The sequence below is a fragment of the Zosterops lateralis genome (assembly GCF_965231275.1).
Source record: "Zosterops lateralis genome assembly, chromosome: 3".
Taxonomy (NCBI): domain Eukaryota; kingdom Metazoa; phylum Chordata; class Aves; order Passeriformes; family Zosteropidae; genus Zosterops; species Zosterops lateralis.
In genome coordinates, this window is record NC_139764.1 from 84,764,252 (window position 1) to 84,792,044 (window position 27,793).

Genomic DNA, 27,793 nt, shown 5'->3' on the forward strand with positions numbered 1-27,793 from the left:
ATAAACTGATCTAACTTTCAAGTTGGTCCTGCTTTGAGCAGGGATTTGATCCACTGACCTCCATGGGCAATGACTCAGACACCTTGAGTATCAGAACAGTCAGACTTTAGCAAGCTCAAAAAAAAAAAGAGGGTGTATTTTAGAACAAATGATTTACTGTTGTTTGTTTTTGTTATTCCTTTCTTACCTAAGATGTGTCAATGTCTCAAAAAAAGCCTGACCTATATCACAGAATGCACCACAACACCACTTCCATAAGCTCTTTGAAAAGTTTGTATTTCACAAAAAGTGAAATCTCTACCTCAACTCTACAGGCTTTGGTAACCATTAAACATACACTAATCCTGTACTAAATAAATTAGGATGGTACAATCAACTTATTTAATTTGAAGCTTCTGCATTTCAAATTATTTATTTTCTAAGACAGAGGTGAGAAAATTAAAACCACAGATCTCTACACAACACAGGAGTAGCAGAAGTGTTCACATTGCTGTTTGCAATCAGCTTGCCATGCTGCAAAAAGTGTTCCCTGGATCAGAGCTCAGGAAACCTGAGGACCTCCCATGCAGCAGAAACATTTCCTCCGCCGTATTTCCCACAATCATGTGAAGTAATGGCTTAGTTCTAAAAAATACTTATGGGATTATAATTTTATGGCAATGTGTTATACAGCTTTTCTTAAAAACAAAACAAAGTAAAGCAACCAACAAAGGTAGGGGCAAAGAAAGACCAAAGGACTACAGCTGATAAAACAACAGCCCCACAACACTCCTGGAAACTGTTAGGATCTCACGAAAATGCCTCCTGTGCAGAAAAGCCTAAATCCTGTCAGAGAGCTTCTTTAGGGACTAGTACCTATTTAAGTCCCTCATGTGGAAATCACGCTTCTTTGGCTTATTTCCCACAGCTGATTCTTGTTTTATCGTAGGACCAAATTGGCTGCTCTCCCACATTGTTAGTGGACCCATATGCTGTTGTACAGCTATAGACAATGGAATTTCAAAAGGCAAGGCAAAAGAGAATAGGCTTGGCTGTACTTAGACCTAGATTTCATACTTTGTATTTCAAATATAGCGTAAAGAATATATTTCATGATTTATAAAAAAAAATACCTTCACCAGGCATGAGTGTGTGACTGCAGAACAATAAACTATCTGGAGATGGGATCAGCCTTATGATTTCCTGCACCCCAAGCAGGCTAAGGAGATGGTATCTCAGGTTTTCAGCTGTAAGCTAGGCAGGATATCTGGCTGTAGGAGCATCTGATTAGCTCTCCAAAATCAATTAACTTTTTCCCAGCTAAGTTCCATATTGGGGACACTGGGTAATTCACATTAATGGACAAAGGACAGACAACTGTTGAAGAGAAATGATCAGAATTTTTCATCAAATGAAAAGAGGGCAAACCATGATTGTTACTGTAGGTCTGGAAGAGAAGCAGAAGCAGTCTTTGGGCAAGGTGGTACTATTTTCTACACACCCATACCCCCCCATCACTCCATCACTTTATAGTGTATGCCTTCCTAGACTCTCACAGCCATCTAGATTTATGGCAGTATTAAGTCTTCAAAAACTCGGTTTCTTTCAGAATTTTCTGAAATAAGTTTGGTTGTGTGAGTACACATGACATAAATTTACCTTCCTTAACTGTTTACCAAACCATTCAGGAAACAAAAGAAGAGCTAAGGTATGGGTCAGTACTACAAAATCCAGCAGGAGTTCACTCTAACTTCCCTTACCTTTGAGATGACAAAGAAAACTGTATTGAGAGAAATTAGAAAAGCAGCCAAGATCAAATTAATTCTTAAGGACATTACTGATTTCAGTGAAGTCAACTCAAGAGGCAAGATTTAAACAGAATTGGACTATGAAAAATGATAAATTCAGTTAATTTGTGAATCTAACTTAGGTAGGAAAGTACTTCTGGTAGTCGATGGATTTAACCCTGGGTTTAAAGTAGAGACAACTTAAAAATTGTATCAGGTTACTCTAAGTCCTGTCCTTCTGAGTTTTGGAAGTGTCTAGAATAGAAATTATTCTGCAACTCTGTGGGAAACCTCTTCCAGTATCTGAGCAACAAAAAGCAAAAATTTAATATACAACTACCATATACCAGAGATATAACTTAATGCAGTTAAGAAATAGTATCTTTGAGAAGAGTTGTCATTGGTACCTGTCTTGGTTTTGCAACCCAAGAGTGCCTATGTGAAGATTCCTTGGTGACCAAAACATCATTAACAGATGCTTTAAAGTATACACTTCACAGTCAACCCTTCTAGCTAGATGGTGAACATGAAAAGGAACAAAGTAATGTGATAAATACCCAGAAAATCAGCAGGCTATCTGCTACCATACACAATTTCCTATATGCTCTTGCTCTCTGAATGACTTCAAGTGACTGTAATAGAATAAAAAAGCATGCATTGAGCATTGAAGTGACTTAGATAGAGATGATTAGTAAGACACTTTAGTGATATTTAATATTATTATCATAGTATCTTCTACTCTGTAAAATAAAATAAAAATCCTCAAAAATAGGCAATGTATATACAAGCTTTAAACAACAAATATATTATGACATTTGATGACACAAATAAAAGACCAAACAGAAAAATGAACATAAAACCTCACGTTGGAACAGAAGAATAACCAAACTACAATTTCACAAAATACTGAATTTGAAATTCAGAAGTTCTTTCAATGTTTACTATACTACTTCACCTGATCACATCTACAAACATTTAAAACCTGAGAAGACTTATGAGGTATTGTGTACAGGGTGAAAACAATAAAGGAACAGCATTAATTGTCAATAAAAAATTCAAAAGCAAGTTGTTTCACAACCCAGAAAGTATACTCCAACACAGAGTATTTAACCTTTCCACACGGCACAGTATACAAGCAGTAACAAAAGGAGAGACAAAAAGGGTGAAGGAAACCTACACCAAGCTCCCCTCAAAGTCTACAAATATACACACAGCACAAACAGAGAAGATGAACTTAGGGTAGTAAATCATGGTGTCTACACCAAAAGCAGTAAGAGAGATGACAGGTTTTAAGTAATTTACAATGTTACAGAAATACGGGTAGCAACTGGTTATTACAAAAATTTATCTATCAAGACAAGACAAAAGAACTTACAAATTAACACAGACAAGCAGAGAAGGGTATATTTGGCATCTGATCTCTCAACCAGACGCCTTTTTGGACAACAGCGTCTGAACAAAATTACATTATCACACCTGGGAGCAAAAAATCTGAGGTCTTCATGAACAGAAAAGATCCTTTTCAGTAGAACAACAGTTAGGTTCTCCTATTTTTGTTTAATTCCCTTATCAAACCAGACATCCTTCCCAGACGACTGCTCAAACCTTTAAGGCTGTTAAAAAGGTGCTCTCTTCCTCTTCTATACTCAAAACACTCATGACTGCTGTGGTTTGTGCTGAATCCAAAGCTGTCCAAGCTCACTATGTGTGACTGAGGCACAGTCAATGGCTTAGGCACCTCCAGGGACATTGGCAATGTTCTGCCATCTCTATACACATTTTTGAGTCACAATGAAACTTGGGTGGGAGTCACATGCCTGTCTGCTTAAGCCATGGTGCTTCTAAGCATGCCTGGAATTTATGCCCAGACGCCAGGGGAAATCAGTTGTCCAAAATTATTCATTTTAGGTGCCACTAGGGGTTGGGTGGTGCTTGAGAGTGGGCAATTTGAATTATTCTCAGACTCAGGAGGCCAGAGTCTGATTAAATTAGACTTTAGGTGGAATTTCGATGGTTTGATTCTCTCTCTCTGTCCATGTTGTCAGTAGTATATAATAAAAAATTAAAGTTGATGAATGGAGCACTGTGTTCTCAAAGCAAAGCACACCCTTGGTGGAAACTACTGAAAACAATAGCAGGAATTGAAGCACATGAACTGAATACAGAGGTTTGAATTTATACCACCCTGGTCTGCTGGACTGAGGCCTCAGCTGGCAAATGGAGGAGACCATCAATAGCCAGCAGGAAGATCCTCAATACTACAAGGTTTTAGATTGTACATAGATATGTTACAAATCCATACATTCAAGTATTTCTTCATGTTTCACTGGTTAAAACATGAGGCAAATGCAACCAGAATGGTAATAAACACACACATTCTCACAACAACTGTGTGCCACTCTATTAAAGTATATGTATACAGAGAGTTGCAAAGACTTTTGCTGCATTCTCCTCCTTTTTGCTAGGTCAAATGTAGCCATAATTTTTCCTAAAAACAGGTGTATATTATGACTGTACATTATGAGGTTACCAGAAGAGCAGTTACAAGAATGCTGCATGAACAATACCACTGTATTTGTGCATACCTTCCACTGTTTATAAACATTAACTATAGAATAATTTTTGGCGAAATATTTCTTTATTCATTTGTTTCCTCAAAAGTTCTGCAATGTAGATAGCAACTGGAACTGCTAGTGCTAGCATACTAAAAGAAGTAATTATGAATGAATTAACTGTGTATTCACTGTGCTATAAACAGTTTTAGTTCTATCTTTATAAAGCAGCATTGAGTTACCCATATCAAATTTAGTAAGGCAATCTTTTATTTACCTTTTGTTTTTATTTTTAAAAAAAGCACTAATGGAAAAGTAGCATCTATTTTTAAATCTTATGAACTCTAATTGTTCCATATCAAATGAGAATGCACTACAGTAATGATAAACTTCCGTATTTACAAGTATCAATGAAGCCTCCAGCTTGCTGTATATCTTCTAAGAAGAGAAAGATGAGCCAACTTGCATTTCCTGAGAGTGAAGTGAGAGATGTTTAGAGTTTATGGCAAGCCATATCTTTTCCAGCTGACATATAGCATTACCTGGTATATGTCACTTGTAACATGACAATGTTACAATAATTTCGTGGCCAGAGCTCAAGGAGTTAGTTTAAAAAAAACTTTCCTGTGTTGGATAATGATTTATTTCATACTTCAGTGATGGAGACACTGAAATGTTAACTTTTTCATGTTTGCAGAGGTTTTAAACTCAGATCCGTTATGAATAAAGAAAAGCTCAGGTGGACCAAGTACAAAAAATCTTCACATGATTATCAATATTTCTACAGCAAATTGCTATATTTTTGATTCTCAGTTTTTACCTAACTTTATCGGTATAACAGAAGAACAGGAATCAACTAACCAGAACAATTCACTAATCTCTGCCTAGAAAGTGTATTTCAAATTCATTTCAAATAAAAGCTAAGAACAGCTGTCTTTTCTGTCAGAATAAGAAATAATTTCCTTCCCATCCATCTTCCTCAAATCACATTAAGATGCACTATATAGTTTTATGTTACATTAGGCCTCAAGTTGTTTTCATACGACACATTATATGATGCAACTCAAGGGAAACTATTCAGACAGCTTAAGAGTTATTAATTACTTATGGAGAGCTCAACCCACTCATGAAATGTACTGCTGAAAGCAAAGCTGCAGATTATTTTAGCATTGAGAAGAGGGATTTACCTAATATTTAATATACTTCGGCACGCCTCCGGTCTCGTTTACAGAACAGGTATAGATTAGTTGACTCTTAATATACAGGTTGTTCAGAAATTTTTTGGAGTGAATATATTGATATCAAAATTTTAAAGGGCATTTTAAAAATAATGGTTTGAAAGAGGTACAGAAATACCAAAACCATTATGCCTGTGTAAAGTACTTTTATTCTATCCTTTTATCTCCAGTAGTATTCTGTATCCTTATTTACAGGAATTATGGTGAACTCCTGCCCTTAAAAAAGTCAAAGGCCAGTCTTCCTTTGATTTTTAAAGATGTCAGACTAACTGCCTGCTTTCCGAGTTAGCCTATTTCTGTGTATTTTAAGTTTTCTGGAAAAAAGAATCAGCAGTAATAAGAACAACACAATTAAAAGCAGTAATATATAACAGGAAATACAATAAATTTCCTTCTCTTTTTCCTAAGTAGAATTCTGCTGAATTTTGATGAAGTTTTTAGAAATTTCAGGTCAACAAAGAATTTCGGAGTCTTATGTTGTAGAAGGCAGCTTTCAACACTTTTGATGGAATTACACACTTGCTGGTTTGAGCAGCATGGGGCAGAGGTATTCCAGACAGTGTTGTCCAATTCCATGATTCAGGGAAAGCAGGGAAAGAGAAGATATGCTTTCCCTTGTATGAAAGAACTAGAGACCCATGTTTTTATTTCTTTGTTCCCCATCTCTCAATTTGTTTTTCTCCGGTCATCTAAGCAAAAGAAACACTCTGAATGCAAGATCTCTGTTCAGCATAAGTAGCAGCAACATCCATCTACACGAAAATATGAAACTAACCAAGAGAAAACCACCTATTTTGAACTCAAATGATTTCCTGTTGAGAATTATGCTCTTCCTAGATATATAGGTCATTCTACTTTCCCTTTAGTACTGACATACAGAGCTTCAGACACGTGCATCCCCCATCCTCAGGTTTATAATAGGTTTCTATTTCTGTGATTCACTGTAGGGACTGAAACTACCCTGCATACATGAAAACATGGTCTTATTGTTCAGTGTGAACATCCCAGAAACCTTCAATACTTTTCCTTACTCAGAACCACTCTAGTAAATCAACTGTCCCTACAGAAAAATTTACTTAGGGTCTGACATTTCTCACGAGCAACACACACACACACACACACAAAATAATTTTTTTTCTTTGAAGATTAACAGCAGAATCCAGAAGTGTGATGATCTGTCCTTTTTTTCAGTGGGTTTGACTGTCTCCAAAGATACAGTCTTTGTTAAAAATTTAAACCTAAGACACACTTAAGAGAATGGCAGAGATTTAAATTTTCTTTAGCTCATTCAAGAATTGCATCAAGTTTTTTGGTCTTTGGATATTATGCAGAAATGCCACTTTTCTGTCCTAAATATCCTAAAATCAAATTGTGGACAACAATCATCAAGAGAAGAGGATGAGAACTTAAATACTTTCAGAGGAACTTTAGACATTTCTTTCAACATCTATCTGTTTTTTATTTTGACATTTTAGGAGCTGTTTCATAATTCACATGGTCCTTCTAGTTAGCTCCCAGAAATGAAACAAACACAACAGGTCTAGTTATTAGACTAGTCTGTTATTTGTCAGACACTAGAGTCAATGAGATACTAAGTTCTTATGCTAAATATGATTATCTACAATGGAATGAAATTATTCAGCTAATCAAGAAACCTTCTGATGATGTTAATGAAAAAAAATTACGGTAACCTCTGGCAGGCAACTGACAGAGAAAATTGCTCTGCACATGGTTTTATATGCTTCCTACCCTGAAGCAAGACCCATCATAAAGTATTAAATATTTCTATATTTAAGTGGCAGTTGTTGCCTGAAAAAGTAAAGAAAATTCAAACTACGGTAGACAATTAGTCTATTGGAGGCCATGAAGACAGAGAGAAAATGTGCTTCATATTATGGAAAGGAGAGATGACATCAGGAATTATTTTGCTTATATATCCATATAATCTTCCCTGTAGAAGGAAGAAATCAAAGTATCCATTTCTCCTCAGACATTTGTACAGATACCTAGAGACACTAACTGATCACACTGGTCTCTTTAGTTTGGTATAGAGGAGGGTGAGTCAGCTCCAGCAGAACTTCATGCTGAGAGACTCACACCCTTTTACTTCTCAGGCTGGGGTTTTGGAAGGCACCTTGTGTATTTCTGCATGACATCATGCTACCCAGCCTAAAAATGTCATTTCCATAGAACACCCAATTTCTTCCTGTTTAGTCTCCCCTCATCCCCATCCCAAACTTCTGGTAGGTTTTTACAATGAACCAATGGAAAAAGTACCAGCTAAGTGAACTGCTGATTACACTTGGAACAGGCTCTCCCTTTCCTTCCCGGGTTCATTCTGCCAAGTCCTGGACAGCCCTGGCCGATGGTAAAGGGCAAACCATCTCACAGGCCAGCGTCCCTCTGAGGAACACTGAGCACTCACAGTGAGCTCAACAGCACAGCTGGCACTGGAATGGGAGAGCTAGGGCTGCTGTTTGGAGTGCAGCTGCACCCAACTGAGGGGTGCTGTTTTTGCTAACCCCAAATAATTGTCTGGATAACTAGACTCCTCCTCTTCAGCATGCAGGACTGCCTATAAATAAACAAACTCATTCCTGGCTAAAGTTGCAAGCCGCCTGTGCTAAGAAGTGCTTGAGAAAAACGGCACAGGCATGACCAAAGGCACTAAAGCCTACAACTCTGTTAAAAAAGGCTATATCTACCTATCTTGGCTCCAGCTGATCTCCCCAAAAATGAAGGTTTAAGTAGTGAAGATTGAGTTACCAACAGAAGAGATCTAAGTAAGAAAGGTTAATGACACCAGATAGCAGGGTCAGGCCTGAAAAAGTAACTGTCAGCTGCAAGAGTGAAGCTACAGAGAGAACATACTTTTGCTTTAACACCCCCTACACACAGCATGAATAGTCCGTGCATATTTAAGCCTGGTGTTCTGCTTACACTCAGAAGGATAATTAGATAAATAATGTCCTCTTTTACAGTATATAAAAACTGTTAATATTCACAATTTTTAAGTAAATGAGTATGGAAAAGAAATTACCAAAAACCTTATTTGCGTCACATCAGAAGATGTACTAGGATTTTCAGAAACTGGAATTTATTTTTATTAGTTATTTTTTATTAAGCACTTAGACTTTCTAATTAATATCCAGTTAAAAAAAAAAAAAAACAAAAAACAACAAACACAGGAGTATGTGCAGCTTAGTCTGCACTCTCACCATTTCTCTAATAATGAGATTTTTTTGTAAACTACAAATTAAATGAGGTTAAAAATAAAGGCAGTTTAAAAATACCCACATTGCTGTCTGCTGAGTCATAACTATATTTAACAGGATGGACCAAAGACCTGTGACTTGCTAACCCTGTTACTATCAGATTCAACTGGGGAGTGCCCAGGTATTCTGTTTAAAGTTCTAGAAGAGGAACAAAAACCAAAGCTTATAAAGGGAGATGGGGTCTTTCATCTGGCTCAAGACAGATGTTTTGAGAGGATACCTCAAGCAGTGATACAGATAAGTCAATAAACACTTTATTTAGGTGAATTCTAAGCTTCACATCAAAAGAACACACCAAACCCAACTTGAAAGAACACTGAATATGACCAGGAGCCCTTCTCAGACTGGACAATTAGGCTAGGTGTCTTATATCCAGGCAAGGATGCTTGATATGCTAGGAATTCACAAACTTTCCTCAAAACTGTGGAGTGAAGGCTCCACAGCAGAAAAGCTTCGCACTAAACCAATGCATCAACTGTAGCAACTTGAGGTTAAATCATCCATGTAATCTTCATGCAAAATAACAGAAATGGAATGAACAATGATCATCTTTTTCAACAGTAACATTGAGATTAGAATCTGCATTGCTGATGAAAATTCTATTACCTAGTGTATATATCAGACTAGTAAATAAAAAGTAGAAAAGTTATAACAGTGAAGAAAATATCACTATAATCACCTATATTTTTCATTAAATAAAATGGTAACATTTAAGCACGCAATGAGATGAAAAGAATATTTTGGAAGTTGGAAAAAAGGAAGTACTTAATTCCCTCATCACCCCATTACAAAACTTGCATTTTGATGAATTCACACTTACCCTGTAATTTACATGCTTGACAATGGAATTACATACCCAATATTATGGGAAATTATATGCTTAAGGAAGAGAAACTGTTACAAGAATAGCTTATAATACAATCATTGAACCCCAGAATGGCTGAGGTTGGAAGGAACTTCTGGAGGTCATCTGTTCCAATACCCGTGCTCATGCAGGATCACCTAGAGCCAGCTGGGTAGTAGCACACATTTATTTGTGTGTTTGAACAAAATCAAAATAAACTTTTTAAAGAGATGACACTTAAACTTAATTGTGATCAAAAAAGTAAGGACGCCGTAAGAAATGTACTCTTAGGCATAAATATGAATTCGTATGAGTAGCTCTAACTTATTTTTAAGGAGAAAAAAGAAGCAAGGCTATGCTATAATTCTTTGATCTTTCAAGAATTCTAATTGGTTAATGAGTCACGACTTTCCTTTCCAAGAAATCATATCAGCTATCTTGAATCACAAAGTGTTTTCTTAGTGCTCCTAACACTTTCACAACAAACCAATCTTAAGTTTATGTAATTTCCTGGTAGCATAGTGTATCTGTCTCCACATACTAACAGTAATGCAATTATTTATAATTTTCTAAATTAAAAAAAAAAATTGTGGAAAGAAAAATAGCCTATTAAAAAAAAGAAATAATTTCAAAGTCTATGCTCCTTTTTGACTTAACAGATATCTGATGTCATTTCCTTTTCAGACATTCAAGTCATCATGTGCAACCTCATTACTAAAGTACTTCTAGAACTTCCATTTTATATTTAATCCTTTTGTAATTAATTTCCTTCTAGTGCCTCTGTCCATATGTTTATTTTTATTAGTTACTGTCTTTATAATATATTGTCCACAGTTCATATTAGAATATAAAGCCATATGATAAACATTTTAATTCTCAGCAACTTAATCTCACAGGAGATATTAAAAAAAGTAAAACAAACTACTGCTATAGAAGACTCACATCCCAAACCCCCCTGTTTCCAAATACTACTTTTACCTATAAAATGAGTGAGCATTATTTACTAATTCTGTACAAGTCACTGTCAGTCAGGTGTCCATCCTGAGCAAGAGCAATAATTTAATACTGCAATTGCACATGCTATATTTCAAAGTGCATCCACCATGGAGGGTCCTCAGTGCAAGAACTGGGCTGGAATGGCACTTCTTGCTGCAAGTCTTGGCAATCAGTTCTGTTATTTACACACTCCTGGTGAACACTATTATACTTTTTGTTTAGTTCCTTAGATTAATTTAAACTGGCATTTAACGTTTAGCATTCTGAACTGCTCATGCAAGAGACAGACCCAGTAAGAGAAAAAAAAGGTGTATAGAATCATGGTCCCTCAATAATTTTATTTGTGCTGTTACTTCTCAGGAGCGGTCCAAAGCAAACCCCACGTGCCTTAACCAATGGATATTTTTGGGATATGCGTTCAAAAGTATTTGAGTAAACCAATACTGCTCACCATAGATTATAAGCATATATATTTCTTACCAAACTCCCACAGAATAATAGACGTGCAGATTTGTTACAGTTGGAAAAGACCTTCAAGATCCTCAAGTCCAACCCAGCACTACCACCGCGTCCACAATAAACCGTGTTCTCAAGTGCTATATCCATATGCTTTTGTACACTTCTAGGGATAGGGACCTCACCACATGACTCGGCCTACAAAAAAAAAATTCCTAACAGCTAATCTAAGCAGAACTCTCAGCAGAGTTCACAAAGAAAACTGAGTAAAAGATGTAAATCAAAGCTTATCAAGGACTTCAACATTAACATTGTTATAATAATTACTAGTCTAATCCCTAAAATAAAAGATATATTATTTTCCTTATGAAAATTAGAAGTGTAATGCCATATTAAGAACCATCAATACGTAATTCAAAGCCTAAATTGTCATGCCCAATCCCAGCGTATTTTTAGGATTTTTTTTTAAATAGAATTTTGAGATACTGAGACTAGGCACACTTACTAAATCCAAAAATAACATGATCTCTAGCATGTGGGTCTGCTAATAAACCAATATCTGAACATCTTGTTTCTATAGATTACAGATTGTTTTTCAAGTTGAAGTTTATTAAATCATTCCAAGTTCTGAAATGAGTTTGTGGCATGAGAAATATTCACTTGAGACAGGCAAGACTGCAATTAGCGAACTCTGTACACTTAGGACTGAACTCAAATTGATACCCCGACCTCTAAGTAAAAAACCCAGAACTATACTGTCCATTTAAAATCAAAGAAGTATTTTTAAAATTTTGTCAAGTTATCTCCATAAACAAAAAATACTTCATAGCATGATGATAAAAACTGTAAAGAGCTAACCACATAGAAATGTTAGAGGCCAAAAAGTTTTCAGAACCAAATGAATATAAATGAAAATTAGGGTAATGAAAAAAACACCAGGCAGTTTCATTGTGAGGCAGTCCATGAACTATTTTTAGCTATAAAACCTAAAAACTCAGAGGAAAGTGGGGGAATGGTATGATATCTCTATGACATGTTTAAACAAAAAGGTTCAGTGTAAACACAGATATATCAGCACAAACATCTTTTTGTAGATGCAACTTTAGTTCAGAGGACAAAAACCTGACAGCATAGCTGAAGCAAACTAGATTACACACCATTAAATCACAAAAGCCAGAAAAAGAAAGATCTGATTTATTACATGGTTGATTGTTGTTTTGAGGTTTTTTCCAGTCTGCTGATAAATTACTTTTGAAGCATGTGGCACCATTGCTTCAGCTAGAAAAATTATATGCATTTTATAAAGACACTTGAATCCTCTCAGCTCAATCAGCAAAACTGATAAATGATCTTTCAGTCTCTATATAGAACATAATGGGGCTACAGCCTATCCTCAGCTACGTGCATTATGCCCAGTGCATATCACTGAATTCTGTATGGCTGCATATAGCATGGCTGTAGATACCCATAGCTCTTCTGGTTTTCCAAAAAACTTCATCTGTGTACTGGTTTTGCAACTGCACTTTTGTTCTAAGACTATCAAAGACTTAGATCTACATTGTCCTTCTACCCATTTTTTGACGGATTTTTGCTTCAAAAAAAGGTGGCCAAGATAAACCAAGAAAACACTGCAAAGATTTTAAAAATCAGCATATTTGGCAGGGAGTAAGAGCCTTGTAAACTTTTCTACGAGTTCCTCACACTCTGGCATTACTTAAGGCTCCTTCAGTTAACATATTGGTCAATGAAACAACCCGCTTCAGAATTTGTGCCCAAGTTTTTGAACAAGGGTCATTGAGAAGCATCTAGGTAAATATCTCCTGCTGAGTCTAGAAATCTAATAACATAATAACTTTGTCTTGCTATTGCAGTATCTATGAAAATCTACATTTTTTACATTTTGCTGTTTTAAACAAGAAAACTGAAAAATAGTCTTGGCATCCATATCAGATGAAAATAGGAAGGATTTCCCTACAGGAATATATAGCAAAAGTGAAATTGCAGATGGCGTTTTAATCGGAACACTGGGATTGTTTTCCACAGGGCAGGTTAAACCATTACAAACTGAAGAAACAGTTTCAGGGTTTGTTTCTGCTAAAGGCAATGCTGCTGGGGCTGGGGACAGCCTATCTTGCTCCCTCCCTACTGTGACTGCTGAGATGACACTGCCACAGGGATCAGCCACCAGCCTTGCTGAACAGAGAGGCTGATGCTGATGTGAAGGAAATGAGATGAGGTTGAGAGATGGAGATGGGTGGTGTGAAAGCAAGCTCCTAACTGTATTTTCTTCCAAATAATAATTTTGGCTTTGTTTATTTGGATTTGTTTATTGCCTGCCATGAGGCACATGGGATTCCACACGAACACTGCTGGTCTCCTGCACACTCTTATTGTGGAGCAGTGCTCTTAAAGTACACACCTCACAAAAGCCTCTTCCCTTTATTTACAGGAAGAACATCATCACTAGGAAAAAAAAGGAAAAGAAAGAGTCTACTTCATCCAACAGTGTTTCACCATTTCAACTGGTATGACACTGCCCCACTAAGTGCTCCACTGTCAGGGGAACACAGTACAGATCAAAGAATCCTAATTTGTTACAGTCAGTGACTTAATTAAAAAAGATTTTCTAACTCTCTGTTCCCTCACAGTATGCTTTTAATGTAAATGCTATACATTTTAAAATAAACTCTTCCCTCCTGCCACCTCTGTCTTTATCTTTGATTTTCCAATTCTTTTTGCATAGTAAATTGCAGGTTAAATTGTACAATGATTCAAACTCAGTATGGACATTAAAATCGGCATATATCAAATTTTCAGGTAGAAAACAAGCCCAAAAATGCAGAAAGACATTCACAGGTGATTATTCTTGAAGCATTGGTCAGTCATTTTACATGGTAAGAAGCCCCATTTTTCTCCTTAGCCATGAAATGAAATAACTGGTATTTATAAGGCAGGTACAACATCATTTTGTTCTTTCAAAAGTAGTCACTATGTTTTCCTTCTTTTTAATTTCTACAATAGAGTAAGTGTTGAAGTTTCTGGAAATAAACACAAAATACACTATTTCAGGATAAAAGAAAGATTGAATCACTACAGATTCTAGTCAATTACTTTAATCTGTACTACATCCAGGCTCCCACACTCAGGAATCAAATTCCAAAGGCAAGGCCTTTTTCTTGAAAATACCCTGTAACCAAAATACCAGACATTTCAGTCTCAGCATTGTTGGCTCCAACTGCTCAAATGACCTCAATTAAATACATGATATAGTAAAGGAGAGGTGTTTTCTTGCATATTATTTTGACAGACCAAAGGCTAGCAGGACTTTGTGTGAGCACAGATAAAAGCTGGTTGGAATAATTGTAACTACTGCCTCAAAACTGGGATAATACCTTTTTGCCATTTTCAGTCACACTTTAAAAGTCTTCAATGAATTTTTTTGGAAACCAGTGATTATCACATCTGTCTATTCTATATACTTTTTAAGAAATTGGTAAAAAACTTCCTAAATTGCATCTTAAAATATTTTTAAGACTGTTGAAACTAATTCTTCTGCTCGAAACAAGACTCATTTCCAAAAATAATTAAAAAATCATGCCTGTGAAGACCTTCATGAAGAGCTGAAGTTTATGAAAGGAACTCAGTATTTTTTCAGTTTGGTTGTGAGAGTGGTCTCAGCAGATACAGCCAGAGAACAGACAGCGAAGTAATGGCTGCAAAATCACATAGGTAGCTTTGGGAAAGCAAATTGCTGGCTGTGGAAAGGCTTCTAACAGTGAGCACACCTCCTCACTTGATGCCAACTGTGCTCCAGGAAAATGGAATTCTCCCCACATTTTTTCGTGATTAAGAAGGTTAGCACTAAAAAGAAACAGAAAACCCCACATAGGTATTATTTATCTCTGATTTCTGATCTTAGCAGAAAGAATCCTCCCACCTGGAATTTACTGAGGCAAGTGGGAATGGTATTTCTTCCTCCAGTAACTAGAAATCTCAAGGAGGTGAAAAACTTTCTCTGAAATATGGCCCAAGCCACAACTCTTCTGGCAGCAGTGAGTAACAACTTTGCTGTGGAGTTCATAGTCCAAATACAGTCAAAATCCAAGCTCTTTTGTAGTATCTTACAACGAAAGGGGAAGAATTCCTGAAAGAATCGTGAGAGTAATCCCAACTTGTATAACTCAGCTCGTTTAACAGCCAGCTATGATAATCTCCTCAGTAAATTAATATGGTTTGTCAAGCCAAACAAACTACAAAATAAGAAAGCTGTGACTACACCATGAAGATTTGCTAATCATGAACATCCATTTCAAAAACATTCTGAAACTGAGCCGAAACCAGCTTGTTATCTCCTTTATTGGTGCTTTCAGAAGAAGAAAAGATGGCCCACCATCAACCCAGAAAAGTGAGAATGAGGAACAACTGACGTCTGATGCATCTTTAGAAAAGAAAAGTGAAATTAATTCATCATAGAACTATTTATTCTAAGTCAACTGAAGAACAAAGATTAGCCTAAAAGGCTAGAAGTATCAAATACTGCTGGCAGGTCTAAAGGAATGCTACCAGCACAAAACCCTGTTCTCCTTTGCCAGCAAACTCTGTCCCACACTGGAATAAACTACATGGGCAGTAAAGTCTGGAGAAGAAATATGACTCTATAAGGTATTTGTTGAGATAAAACGAAACCATTGTATACTTACTATTATTCTATGATTCTGTGGTGTGATTATGACTATATAATTAGACTGTCCACCTAACTTTATACGAGTTTCTTTATGACTCAAAAGCTCAGATACACTTCTTTCCTCAGGAATAATTTCTGTTAAAGTCCACAAAGAACTTCAATAAGCAATTCACAGTTTTAATCAGGAAAGTATTACTGGCATTAAATTAATATTTTCCAGTCATTTACATAAAGCACAAAGAAAGCTATCCATCTGCTATCACAAGACAAAATATATACAGAAGTGCATCACAGAAAGAGATAAAGACCTGCAGCTGAAGTCCAACATAAATAAATGTAATCAATTTCCCAAGCTGACAGTGCATTGTAAATTATTTACAACATATAAATAGGTGAAACACTACTCCAGGTCCATTGAAAAAAACCAAAATGGCATCACAGAAGAAAAATGGCACAGCATAGCTTTGTATTACCCACACTACAACTGAATGAATGAAATGCAAGAGGAGATGTGCCAAGTTACTTGATACTTGCTAGTCAGCTTAATCAGATACTCTCAATTTCCTGCAGGATGGATAACAAACACTGTTCTGCTGCTTACTGCACACCACGTCTACTAAAATATTTTCTGAGGTAGAATGATCCCTAAAGCCATCTAATAACACAAGGGGTCTTGAACCACAAAACCTGACATAATGTAAGAGAAGTAGGTTTAAATAAAAATAATTAATTAAAAGATACTGTACATGGGTAACTGAGATAGTAAATTATAAGGTTATGATGACAGATACCCAAGGTTACAATCCTTTATTGTAACCCTACCATGTAAAAACCCAAAACCTCACTTCGTGCTCCTGACCATCTGCCCTTATTTAAAAAAAACACCCTAAAACTTCAGAAGAGTTTAAAAAGTAAAACACTTCAAACAAATTTAAAAAAAAAAACATTTGTCCAAAGCGTTAACTCAATATCAGAAAGCCATTTTATATTCAACAAACTGAAATAATTAAGAATAGAATTCATCTTTTAATTGCATTTCTGTGAAGAAAGGTTAATAAGGGATGAGCAAGATTATTGGCATGAAGAACAAGAATTTAAAAAAAAAATTCTGCTATGCTTGAATGTTATTGAAAATACTTTTAACCTTTTTATTGTTCAGAAATATATACGTATGAGGTAGTACTTACTTGCATAACAAGCTGACTGAAAATCTTATCTTGTACCTTATTATCATCAATAACATGATAATAATTTTCTGGCTAACTGTATTCATATATTAGCACTGATATGCATTTTATTAGTCATCATCTCAGTTGCTCCATCCAGCTAAATTTTTCATCCATTAGAGATGCACATTTTTAGGGGAAACTAGAAAGATCTTCTCTTTAGTTTTTTTCTTTAATGAGGATATGCAGAAGAAAATAACAGGGATGATGGGGAACGTGAGAACAAGAGACCATGAAAGCCAAGCCATCTCCCTTCCAGGTTTACCCCTAACTGAAATGCTTTAGCCCCTGACCAAGTTACACTGACAATGAAGAAAAACTAGCCATTTTTCTCTTCCTCCAAAAAGCTGATGAGATAAAATATAGGAAAAATTATATATATAGCGCAAAAAAAAAAGGCCAAACAAAAGAACCATTGTGACTTTCCCTGCAAATAGCTAGGGCTTTGTTAGGTCACAGCTATCAGCTCTGGTGTGAATTCCCCATTTTCATTCCCTTCACTTATAAACAGTTTTCGAAAGAAGAAGAAACAGACATTAGTATTATGCCTACTAAATAAAGCCAAGAAAAAAGCTTTATGTTTTTTAACCTCAACGTGACCTCTCAGACCAATTCTGAAACAACTCAGAAATTCTCAGAAATCAGTACTTTGAATCAAGAATTTTACATCAAAGTGATATGAATTTTAAATAATTCACCCTTTTGTAATTTCTAGCTTCTTTCTGTTCTATTTTTGGCACTGATTTTCTTACTGTTCCAAAATAAATTCAGCGCACAAGATGCACTTCTTAGCACTACTTAGTTTCTTATTCCCAAAGGAAAATTGCTCCACATTTTTTGTTATTGCCTTCATTTTCTACCCTTCTATAATCTCATGTTTCCATCAAATTCCCATAAATTGAAAAAAAAATTATTAATTTTTTTTAAAAGGAAAGTTTTTTTACTAAAAATCTCTCAAAATATTTTTAGTAAAGATATTTATGGGTGGTACCTACTATCACCTGCTCCTCTTCTAAAGACAATCTGGATAATACTGGAAAGGCCCTAATAAACAAGGAGAACTCTTTGTGTCAAATAATTTTGTCTAGTGAATTTTCCTTCAAAAGCTAGCGTCCAATGTATTTGAAAAAAAATATTGTGATTAGTTTAACTTTGCAGAATTATACAAGCATGAAAACTTGCACTTACAGTATTAATATATCAGAAAAACTTAGAGAACCTAAATATTCTAAATTGCTAGATAAACTCTTTCTGTAGTCACACTTCTCTCACATAGATCACTTTGTTTTGTGTCTGGGTGCCTTCAACTCTTTTCTTCCTTCCCCCTGGCCTCATGGTACTCACAGTCCCTCTGTGCTATGCCTAGGATCCAAGCAAAGGGGAAGTCCAAGGACCAGGTGTGTTTTTTTACTAGGCAAGCTGGAGCCAGACCTCTTGCAACACAAAATACCCAACCTGAAGACATGGGAATACAGTTGCTTCTCTCGTCACCACAGGAACATGCTGTACAGAAACCACAGTCCCATGACTCAGAGCACATCTCAACCAAGAAGTTCTGAGATGATCCTCTCTCTACACTGAGCACAGGGAACTTGAAACTACATTCCTAACTGCTTCTTGACATTTCCTTGTCCCTATGCAAACTTAAATCCATACAATCCAATTGTGCCTTACTCTCTTTCACTATCCTTTTGATTTTTCATGCAGTCTCTTGCTTTTCATCCCACCCTTTCCTGGAATAGGATTTTGCCTACACTGAGTGCCCACTGTTCTGTTGCTGCCAAAAAGCAAAATGTGGGTACCAGGAAAATAAAAAAATATAGCATTCAAGGAAATGGTGTTACTCTCTCTTTTTAACCTTGCCAGCAGTAGTGAGAGAGAGGACAGACAACTTCACTGAGGGAGATCAGTATAATACTTCCTGTCATACCATGAAAGTTATTTGTTTCCTTTGTTTTATAAGTATTAACATATTAACAGTAGAATTTTCAGTATTAGAAACATGATTTGAGAAAGTGCTATTCACAATTAACTTACTTACATACTCTCAGATTCTAGAAGGAAGATGCAACAAAATCAAAATGCTTCCCACAGAAAAAAAAACTGAAAAAGCCTAGAAAGAACCGTATTGCTTTCTGCAGCATTCTTTGGATATATGTTCAGTGACTCAGTTAGTAGCATTGAGTCTGAGCTCTATCTCTTAAAAGCTAAGCATGAAAGTAGTATCTTACCTTGTATCTCTAATGAGAGGTGCACTTCCCAGTTTAAAACAGATCTTTTCCCCACCACAAGATGTTTGCCTTAAAGAAAAGCTTTCTGCCAGATCAAACCCTGTAAAATAGAACACAGTATGATATGATTCAATGGAATTTAAAAACTGTAAGTAAATAATCATTTTTAGCATACTTGAATACAAACATTTTAGCATTTCTAGAATATGGACTGACAAGCTATTTTAAAAAGCAGAACTTGAAGTCACAGAAACTTTCAATATTTATTTTATTAAAACTATTCATGCAAAATTCACTTGGTAGATGACTTTAAAACCTGAAAAATTAATTTGCTAGTTCCTTTTATCATCTTAATTGATAAGAAGGTAGGATGATTGTAAAAAAATCATGGAAATTAATGTGGCTGCTGAACTTGAACCAATATTTAAGGAAAAATATGTTCTGATTTTAACATCACCTTCCTGAGAGCAGCAGCAGTTTTTCATGGTTGGGGATGGCATTCTGTCCTAACCTTTCAATTTTAAAGCCAGCTTCAGTCAGACTATGATTACATCCAGTAACCATTACCAGCTAATTAATATAGATATCCATATTAGCTTGGTCATTTACCTGATACAGCAAGACTGTCTCTGTTGATTAGTTTGAGATGACGGGCAACTTTTTTCATTAAAGGGCACACAGCACCTTCAAGAGAACACAGTTTAGTATCTATCGTAAAATGTTATCAAATTAACAGAAATTGAACAAACTATCATGGCAGTTATGGTAATTTTGACAAGAATGTTTCTTTTTGTTTCTTTAGGATATGAAAAGCAGCAGCAAACCAAATTACAAAATCTAAGTGAGAGTAGATTTTATATTACACTTCCAATAATATAAGCAGATAGAATCTGTATCACATTTTAATTCAGCTGCCTGTGGTTAAAGTTCATATAAACAATATAGCCAGAAGAAAACCATTAAATTCTTACCATGCTGTTTCCATTTACAACACTATAAAGCAGTAATATCTGCTCCAGGTTCTTTTTGTATTTCTCACTGTAATACCAGAAAATATTTTCCCCCATTCATGAATATGGAAATATTATATTTTGGGGGAAAAAAAGCCTGAAAATTAAGAAGGGGACTAAGTCTGAACCAAAGCATTTTGGTAAGCAAACAGAATGTTCTAAAATTTGGAACATGGTAATCTGAGGTTAAATCTAACTGAAACGTTAGATAAGACACTGTATTACTAGTATGCAAAATAGTAATTATTTCTTCTTACTTGCAGTAAGTCCTTTATACTCTTTTTTAATAGATATACAGGAATGTCCATAGAAATACAGAAATATGTCACTTTTGTGCAGGTGTCAGAAATAAGGCTTTCTGGTTAACAAGTTTTGCAAACAGCCCTGCTAAATCCTAAAAAAACTAGCAAATCAAAAATGACAAGTTATGATATTTGCCCTGTCAACTTATCAAGCACAGAGCTTTGTGAGCTGATGCAACTAAAAATATGTCCAAGGTGTATCTGAAGCTGCTGAGCAGTGCAGGTCAAGGCGTTTTCTGAAGCATTAGTTCAATGAAAAAAGTAAGCCATGTTCTATGATTAACCTGGAAATCATCTATATTTAAATGTTTTGTAAGAGAAACCAGACAAAATATTGGTATTGAAAATAGCTATATTTGTAATCTTAAAGCTTGTGAAATTTGTCATTCATTCTGTAGTTATGTAGAAAGTATTTTTGCCTTCAAAACTCTTAAATGCTATTAAATATATTTCAGTATTTGATCTGGATTAAGAATGGCTAATTGGAAATAACTAGTAGAAGTGAAACCATACCATATAATTCAGACATAAAGACACCTCCTGATAACATGGTTAATGAAAATTATATCAACTCTTTAAAGAATAGACAGAGCAAAACATTTTATTTCTTTTTTTATGGGGTAAGATTCATTATGTCCTCCACATGTAAAATTACAGTTACATCTAACCATTGACTACTACAAGTAACACCACAGATAAATTAGTTTGCTTCTAAGGCTCTAAGGGAATAATATTTTTTCTTTCCATTATATAGATCCATAAATACGCGGATATGCGTGTTTTTCTCTACAGATAGAGTTTCATGATAAATGAGATGAAATATATGCATGAAAAACTCTGTAAATTTCCTTTCCCTAGAAAAGATGCCAAACTGTAAAGAATATTCATGTTGTAAGTTCTGAAGTGAAATCTTTCATCATTCTTGGTTAGCAGGAAGTTTTATACAGTGAGAAAAGCATTTGCTGGAATTACACAGTAACATAGCAATTTCAGTACACCAGTTGATATATACAAACACAGCATGGGACAGAAACAGGTTCACCTTAGATACCCTTTAGTTTACAAACCTCAACCTTCAATCAAATATAGATTATTAAACTACAGAATTCTATATTCTACACTCTAAAACAATGAATGTTCTTAGGGTACATTTACATGACTATAGCTCTAAGAAATAAGCTGGAGTAAAGGAAGCCATTTATGGCTGGAGTTGCAAAAGAATGTCAGTCATAAGTGGACAGATAGTTTTCTCATATCTACATGTTTCCTAAGGGCTTTTTTACAAAAATTTTCAATAAATTTCAAGGCAGATTCTCTTTTTGGTTAAATTCTTGACAGTACTTATAAGAGCAGACAGAGTGTACTTATTGCTGAATTTACCCTAAACTGATTTAAGCTTTAGAGAGCCTGGGACACAAGTGTGCTTTTCTTTTCAGTATTAACTTACATGAGTGTTGAGCAGTGAAAGATTAGAAAGTTCGAGTCTATTCCCCACAGCCACTTTCTTCCAAGTCCAAATAAAGACTCAAGCCTTAATTTTTGTGTTATCCAGATGATAGCAATGATTCCTCACATGCCACAGACTGGACCATGGACCTATTTTTATCAGTGGCATAACAGTCACAGCACAGACAGGCCATCTAAGTGTTAGTTACTTGTTTGTATTCCACATCCCCAGAAGAACTGAAAGAGTTAGGGTGAATCTTCTATTGCATGCTGCTGATGCACTCCTCTAGTTCAGTGCTATTCCTTTTACCACAGAGCTAAGGGAAAACTCTCAAATAACACATCCAAACCCTCTCCATACCAAGACTGACAACTTTCATTACTATAGAGTGATGAAAATTCTTTCTGCAATTACAGCTTGTATAGTTAACCTCTTCCATGATTTTTAGTACTGCTAGCAGATCCTTAAATTTTCTTTAGCCTGAGACAAAATAGGCAATCTGCCCATTCAACATGTGGGCAGCTGAATGACAAGGTCTACATGAAGATATTTGTGGGGATGTAAAATCCCTGTGGGCCCCATCCACACAGGCCCAGGGGTCTTCAGAAATGCAAGGGTTGAATTAAAACTGTCAAATAAACCAAAATACATAAATCCACATAGACATGAGGTAGAAATGCAGGTTTAGTTTTAAATAAGTAGAGTGCCTTAAACAAATAAGAGCCTGTATTAGTTAGTAAGAGAAGCCCTAAAGCCTAGTTTAAAGTTCAAGTAGCATTGCCTTTTGCAAAGTTAACTAAGTTCTAGTCATAACAAAAACAATGTAGCCTTGCTAAGTATTCTTAGATAGAACAAGATAGAGTTTTATATACATAGAATCCGTGTAAGAAATTCCAGTACTTTCACACATCAATCTTAGCTTAGGATAGGTCCAGCAAGACTGTAGTAACATAGTGTTTCCACCTGATTGGTTAAAAATAGAATGAAATGCAGTGCTTTGTGAATGCTAAAGATGCTCATGGAACACAGATCACGAATGCCGTTGTTGTTGTTGCTGCTGCTACTGATAAGATGCTGCTACTCCCGCTTGGGACTTGTGAGCTTTATGCTAGAAGGCTTTCTGCATACTGGCATGGACTGTAACAACTTTGCTTTATGAGGCTGATTTTAGCAATGCAGTAAAGGACGTCTAGTTTTTCAACTACCCAGCTTTTATAGGCTTCAATGAAGACGTGCAGGAAACTTGACAGATATTCAGGAAAGAAAATAAACAAGATAAACCCTTACTGCTAATCCAGTGGGAAACCATGAACCTATTTGGCCTGTTAAAATACATTACAATAAAATTAATGAAATAGTAAGAAGAACAAGCTTACATTTATACACTAGATTGCTCTGCATGTAATAAAACAACATCTGTGGGAACTGAACTAAAAAATTCATATTCAACCAGTGATATCAACGGTGAAGTTAACTTATCATTAAATTCATGAGTTTACCTGCCCATACAAAAAATTTGGCCTGGATCTTTATAAATCAATGAGTTCTAGCTATGAGCTTATTAATATTAAATTAATCCAATAATCTTGAAAATACTAATTTATGTAGACCAAGCAGGCACATCACTGTCTTCTCTCTTACCACTAATATTAATAAGAATTTTTTGTTTGTTTTCTAATGGCATTATGAGAAAAAAAAAAAAGGGCACTGCATCTAGACATATCTGTTGCAACACTCAATGGCACGTTCCAAATTCCTGGAATGATCAGGACACCTGTTGAACCATACTGCAACTTCCATCTAGGCATCATGCTCAACTTTCCATTCCATGCAAATGAGGATAGAAGAGACTGTGGTGTGTGCTTCAGTCTCCCTCTTACAGATATTGCTCATGTGCACTTCCTGAGTGGAACTGTAACTTCCAATGGGCAGTCTTGGTTTCTCCAGATTAGTGTAACCTGTAACAACTAGATTCACTTCACAAGTACCCATGTGCTATTTATAATTAAACATCATGTTCAGGTGAAGTTTTTAGCTGCCATCTACCACCACTGACATGCACATTGCAAAGGCACTGAAGTTTCCATCAGTAACCATGGAAGACCAGTGAATGTGGCCAAACAGCAGAGCCCAACCTAATGTGTATCCACAACCTGTGTCGACTCAAGTTTCAGGCAGAAACCTATATTACCCAAGCTTTTTCTCATACTCTTACTGGAACAAGCTTCATAAACACACAGACATAGGCAGCCTCTTCAGAGCTAGCCACACACTTGTAAATATCAGCAATGATATCCAGTGAGTCCATCTCAAATGTATTCATACTGCAGATAAGCAGATCCAGCTGGCTGCTTTCAAATAAGGTCAAGAATTCAGATCTCCTACATATCTATAGCCTCAAGTATACAGGCATCAGGAAGTAAGATGCGATTTTTTTGTATTCTGTTTTTTGTAAAATAACAAATATTGTACATTAAAATTAAAATTAAAATGTATATATTAAAATGTATATATTAATTAAGACAAGGGTGGGAAGAATGAAGAGAACATGATACAGTAAAGAAGTAAACTTCAAGTCTGGTGACTATTTAGATAGTTATGAAGTAACACAACAGCATTGGCAGGTAGAAATAAGAAATCCAAGCAATCGAGTTCAAAAATTAGGATACTCATGCTAGACCCCTGGAGAACTATATTGTCCCATGAAGAAGAGTAAGTAGTGAAAAGGAGGACTTATTATTTGAGACAATCAGCACCACTTCACGAAAGGCAAGTCTTGCATGACTAACTCCATGGCCTTGTACAGTGGAGTGGCTACATCAGTGGACATGGGAAGAGCTACAAATGCCATCTGGATTTCTGCAAGGCCTTTGACATGGTCCCCACAATATCTCTGAATTGTAGAGGTTGGGATTTGATGGCTGGACTGCTTGGAGGATGAAGAGTTGGTTGGACAGTCACATCCAGAGGGAAATGTTCAAATCTTCAATGTCCAGATGGAAGTCAGTGACAAGTGGTGTCCCATTTCGGATCAATGTTATTTAATTAATTAATGATGTGGATGAAAGGATTGAGTGCACCCTCGGCACATTTGCAGATGACACCAAGCTGAGTGGTGCAGTTGGCACACCTGAAAGACAGGATGGAACCCAGAGGGAGCTAGACAAGCTTGAGAATTGGGCTCATGGGAATCCTGTGAGGTTCAACAACCTCATGGGGTGCTGGACCTGAGTCAGGGCAATGGTCAGTATCAAAGAGGCTGAGGGTTGAAAGAAATGGGAGCAGCCCTGAAAAGAATGCTTTGAGAAAAATGATGGATAATAAGATGGAGTTCAGTTGACAGTGTGTACTTACAGCCCAGAAAGCTAATCATATCCTGGGCTGCATCTAAAGCACGGCCAACAGATCAAGAGAGGTGATTCTGCCCATCAGCTCTCATGAGAGCCCCTCCACCTTGACTACTGCATCCAACTCCAGGGCCCTAGCACAAGAAAGACGTGGACCTGCTAGAACAGGTGCAAAGGAAGGCCACAAAAACAACCAGAGAGCTGGGGTATCTCTCCTGAGAGTTAGGGTTTTCAACCTGGAGAAGAGAAGGTTCCAGGGAGACCTTACTCCAGCCTTACAAGCCAGTGGGCCTGTTAGAAAGATGAGTACAGACTTTTTACCAGGACCTGTTGTGACAGGACAAGGGATAATGGTTTTAAATAAAAGAAGTTAGATTTAGACTAGACTTTACAATAATGGTGGTGAAACACTGGAATAGGTTGCCTGGAGAGGTGGTAGATGCTCCATCCGTGGAAACATTCAAGACTAGGTTGGATGGGAATATCCAGAATATGAATACATTGTATGTGAGAGTTACTGTAGAGTCATTATATTGATTTGAAGAGGTATCTAGATGTACTAAAACATTAAAGCCAAAAAGCTGAATTGATTTCCATACTCAAAATCACTCACTGTATTTGGGTTAAAGTGCCTGTCTAAAATCATGATCCATAGCCAATACTTTTCACAACATGTACCATGTCAAAAGACAAGGAAAATTCACCATGCCTGATAGTCCCAAAACTTTGTTTATACTACATTTTTCATGGTTTAGCAAGTGACTTTAAAAACAGTAATTGTAAAAGAAAGTTGAAAAAGAAGCAATGATCTGGAAATGAGACAGAATATTATTATTCTTAATATAAAGCATTCAGGAATGATCAAATTAAAACTTCACATGCCACTACAGAAAGAACTTACGTCCACACTCAAACCCCAAATATTCCCAATAATAATAAATTGACAACATGAAGAAAGTATGTTTGCAGTTAGATCAAAAATATGCCTGTGGAAAACTCCTGAACTCCCTCCCCTTGGATTTGCTATACTCTATCATGAGAAATGAGTTCTTCCTTCTAATAAGCATAACAAAACATGAGAGCTGAAAGAAATCCTCTATGTGAATCTAATGCCTACTGGCACCTTCAGAGCCTAAGGAGGACTGCTCCACGAAGATCCTGTATATGCTCCCAGCCTCTGACTCTTTCTTCAATACTGTTATTTATTTCTTACAATATTGGCCCAATGAATAAGTCACAAAGTACGCAAAGTGTATCTAGTGTGCCTACTCAGAAAACTCTCCCCTGCATATGCACACAAGTCAATCCTTGGCCTAGCATACTTCTTTTCTCTCACCACCCTCAAATTAACTCTAGTCTACCCTTTTCCATGTATTTGAAGCCACTCCTTTAGATTTGAGTAGATCAGATGAGAAATTTCAAGATGTAAATATAATAATCTCAGATCCTACCTAAATGTGTTTTGCTGGAAAAGCTTCCATTTTAGCCCAGAGAAATAAATGCTATGCATATGTTGTTGAAGGAAGGAAACCAAAAAGATCATCTAGGCAGATATTGAAGGACAAATGCTGATTTAAACAGAACTTGTACATGGGAGGGAACAAAGGCCGAAGAAAGAGTGACTGAATGCATGATATGAAAAACAACAATAAAAAAAACCCTTTAGATATTTCTCTCTTCATGAAGAAAGAATATTTAAAATTTGTAACAGATTCATCTACATACAAATTATCAAACTGAAACACTACAAGTTCGCAACACAGAGGACTCAGTTCAGCAGAACAGAGCAGATTAATAAAAGATTGTCAGAAAGATCTGTACCACTTTTACCGCTGCTGGGTCCATTCTTTCCTAACTCCAGCTTGCTGGTCTGTAACTTGCATTTCTTTCTTGGATGGTAACCATCCCTACAAACCGTTGTAGGTTTTCTTTCCTGTTATCAACTGGAGTTTAACTCTGGGCTTAACTCACACACTTGCTGTTGGCAGAGCTGCTCAAGCTGGCAGCTATTGACTTGTTATTCCTCACCATCTGCCTGTACCACCACAAACTGAAGAAGCCTCTTTCAATTGCACACCCTCAGTTATTCACAGGAGAGGTTCAATCTCTCCTTTTCTTCCTAGCCATTCAGCTGGACCCATATTTGATCCATTTGTGGCAATAAGGAAAACTGCAACTTCACCGCTGGCTGTTTAGCTACAAACTTCTAATAGAATGTAATACACAGTTCAGATACACTCTTTACTTGCAGTTCAGTGTATCTGCCAAATTTTCTGTGGCTGTCTCAGCTTTTACTAAGGCATCATTTCATTTGAAAAAAAATAAAAGTGACAATGCTTCCAGGAATTTTGTTTTAACATTTTTCAATCTATATCGCTAAGGAACTTTCTGTACTCCCACCATTTTAGCACTTAAAAAA

At 36.2% G+C, this 27,793-nt stretch overlaps 1 protein-coding gene across 8 annotated transcripts in view; it reads right to left on the reverse strand.

Moving 5' to 3' along the window:
• COL19A1 (collagen type XIX alpha 1 chain) overlaps nt 1-27,793 on the reverse strand; it is a 178,440-nt gene that overhangs the window by 147,192 nt on the left and 3,455 nt on the right. For all 8 annotated transcript variants that reach the window (XM_083856904.1, XM_083856907.1, XM_083856906.1 and 5 more), the window contains exons 3-4: nt 19,878-19,952; nt 19,269-19,368 (exon numbers count right to left, since the gene is read on the reverse strand). In XM_083856904.1, coding sequence (XP_083713030.1) covers nt 19,269-19,368; nt 19,878-19,952 — 175 coding nt within the window. The remainder of the gene's footprint in view (nt 1-19,268; nt 19,369-19,877; nt 19,953-27,793) is intronic.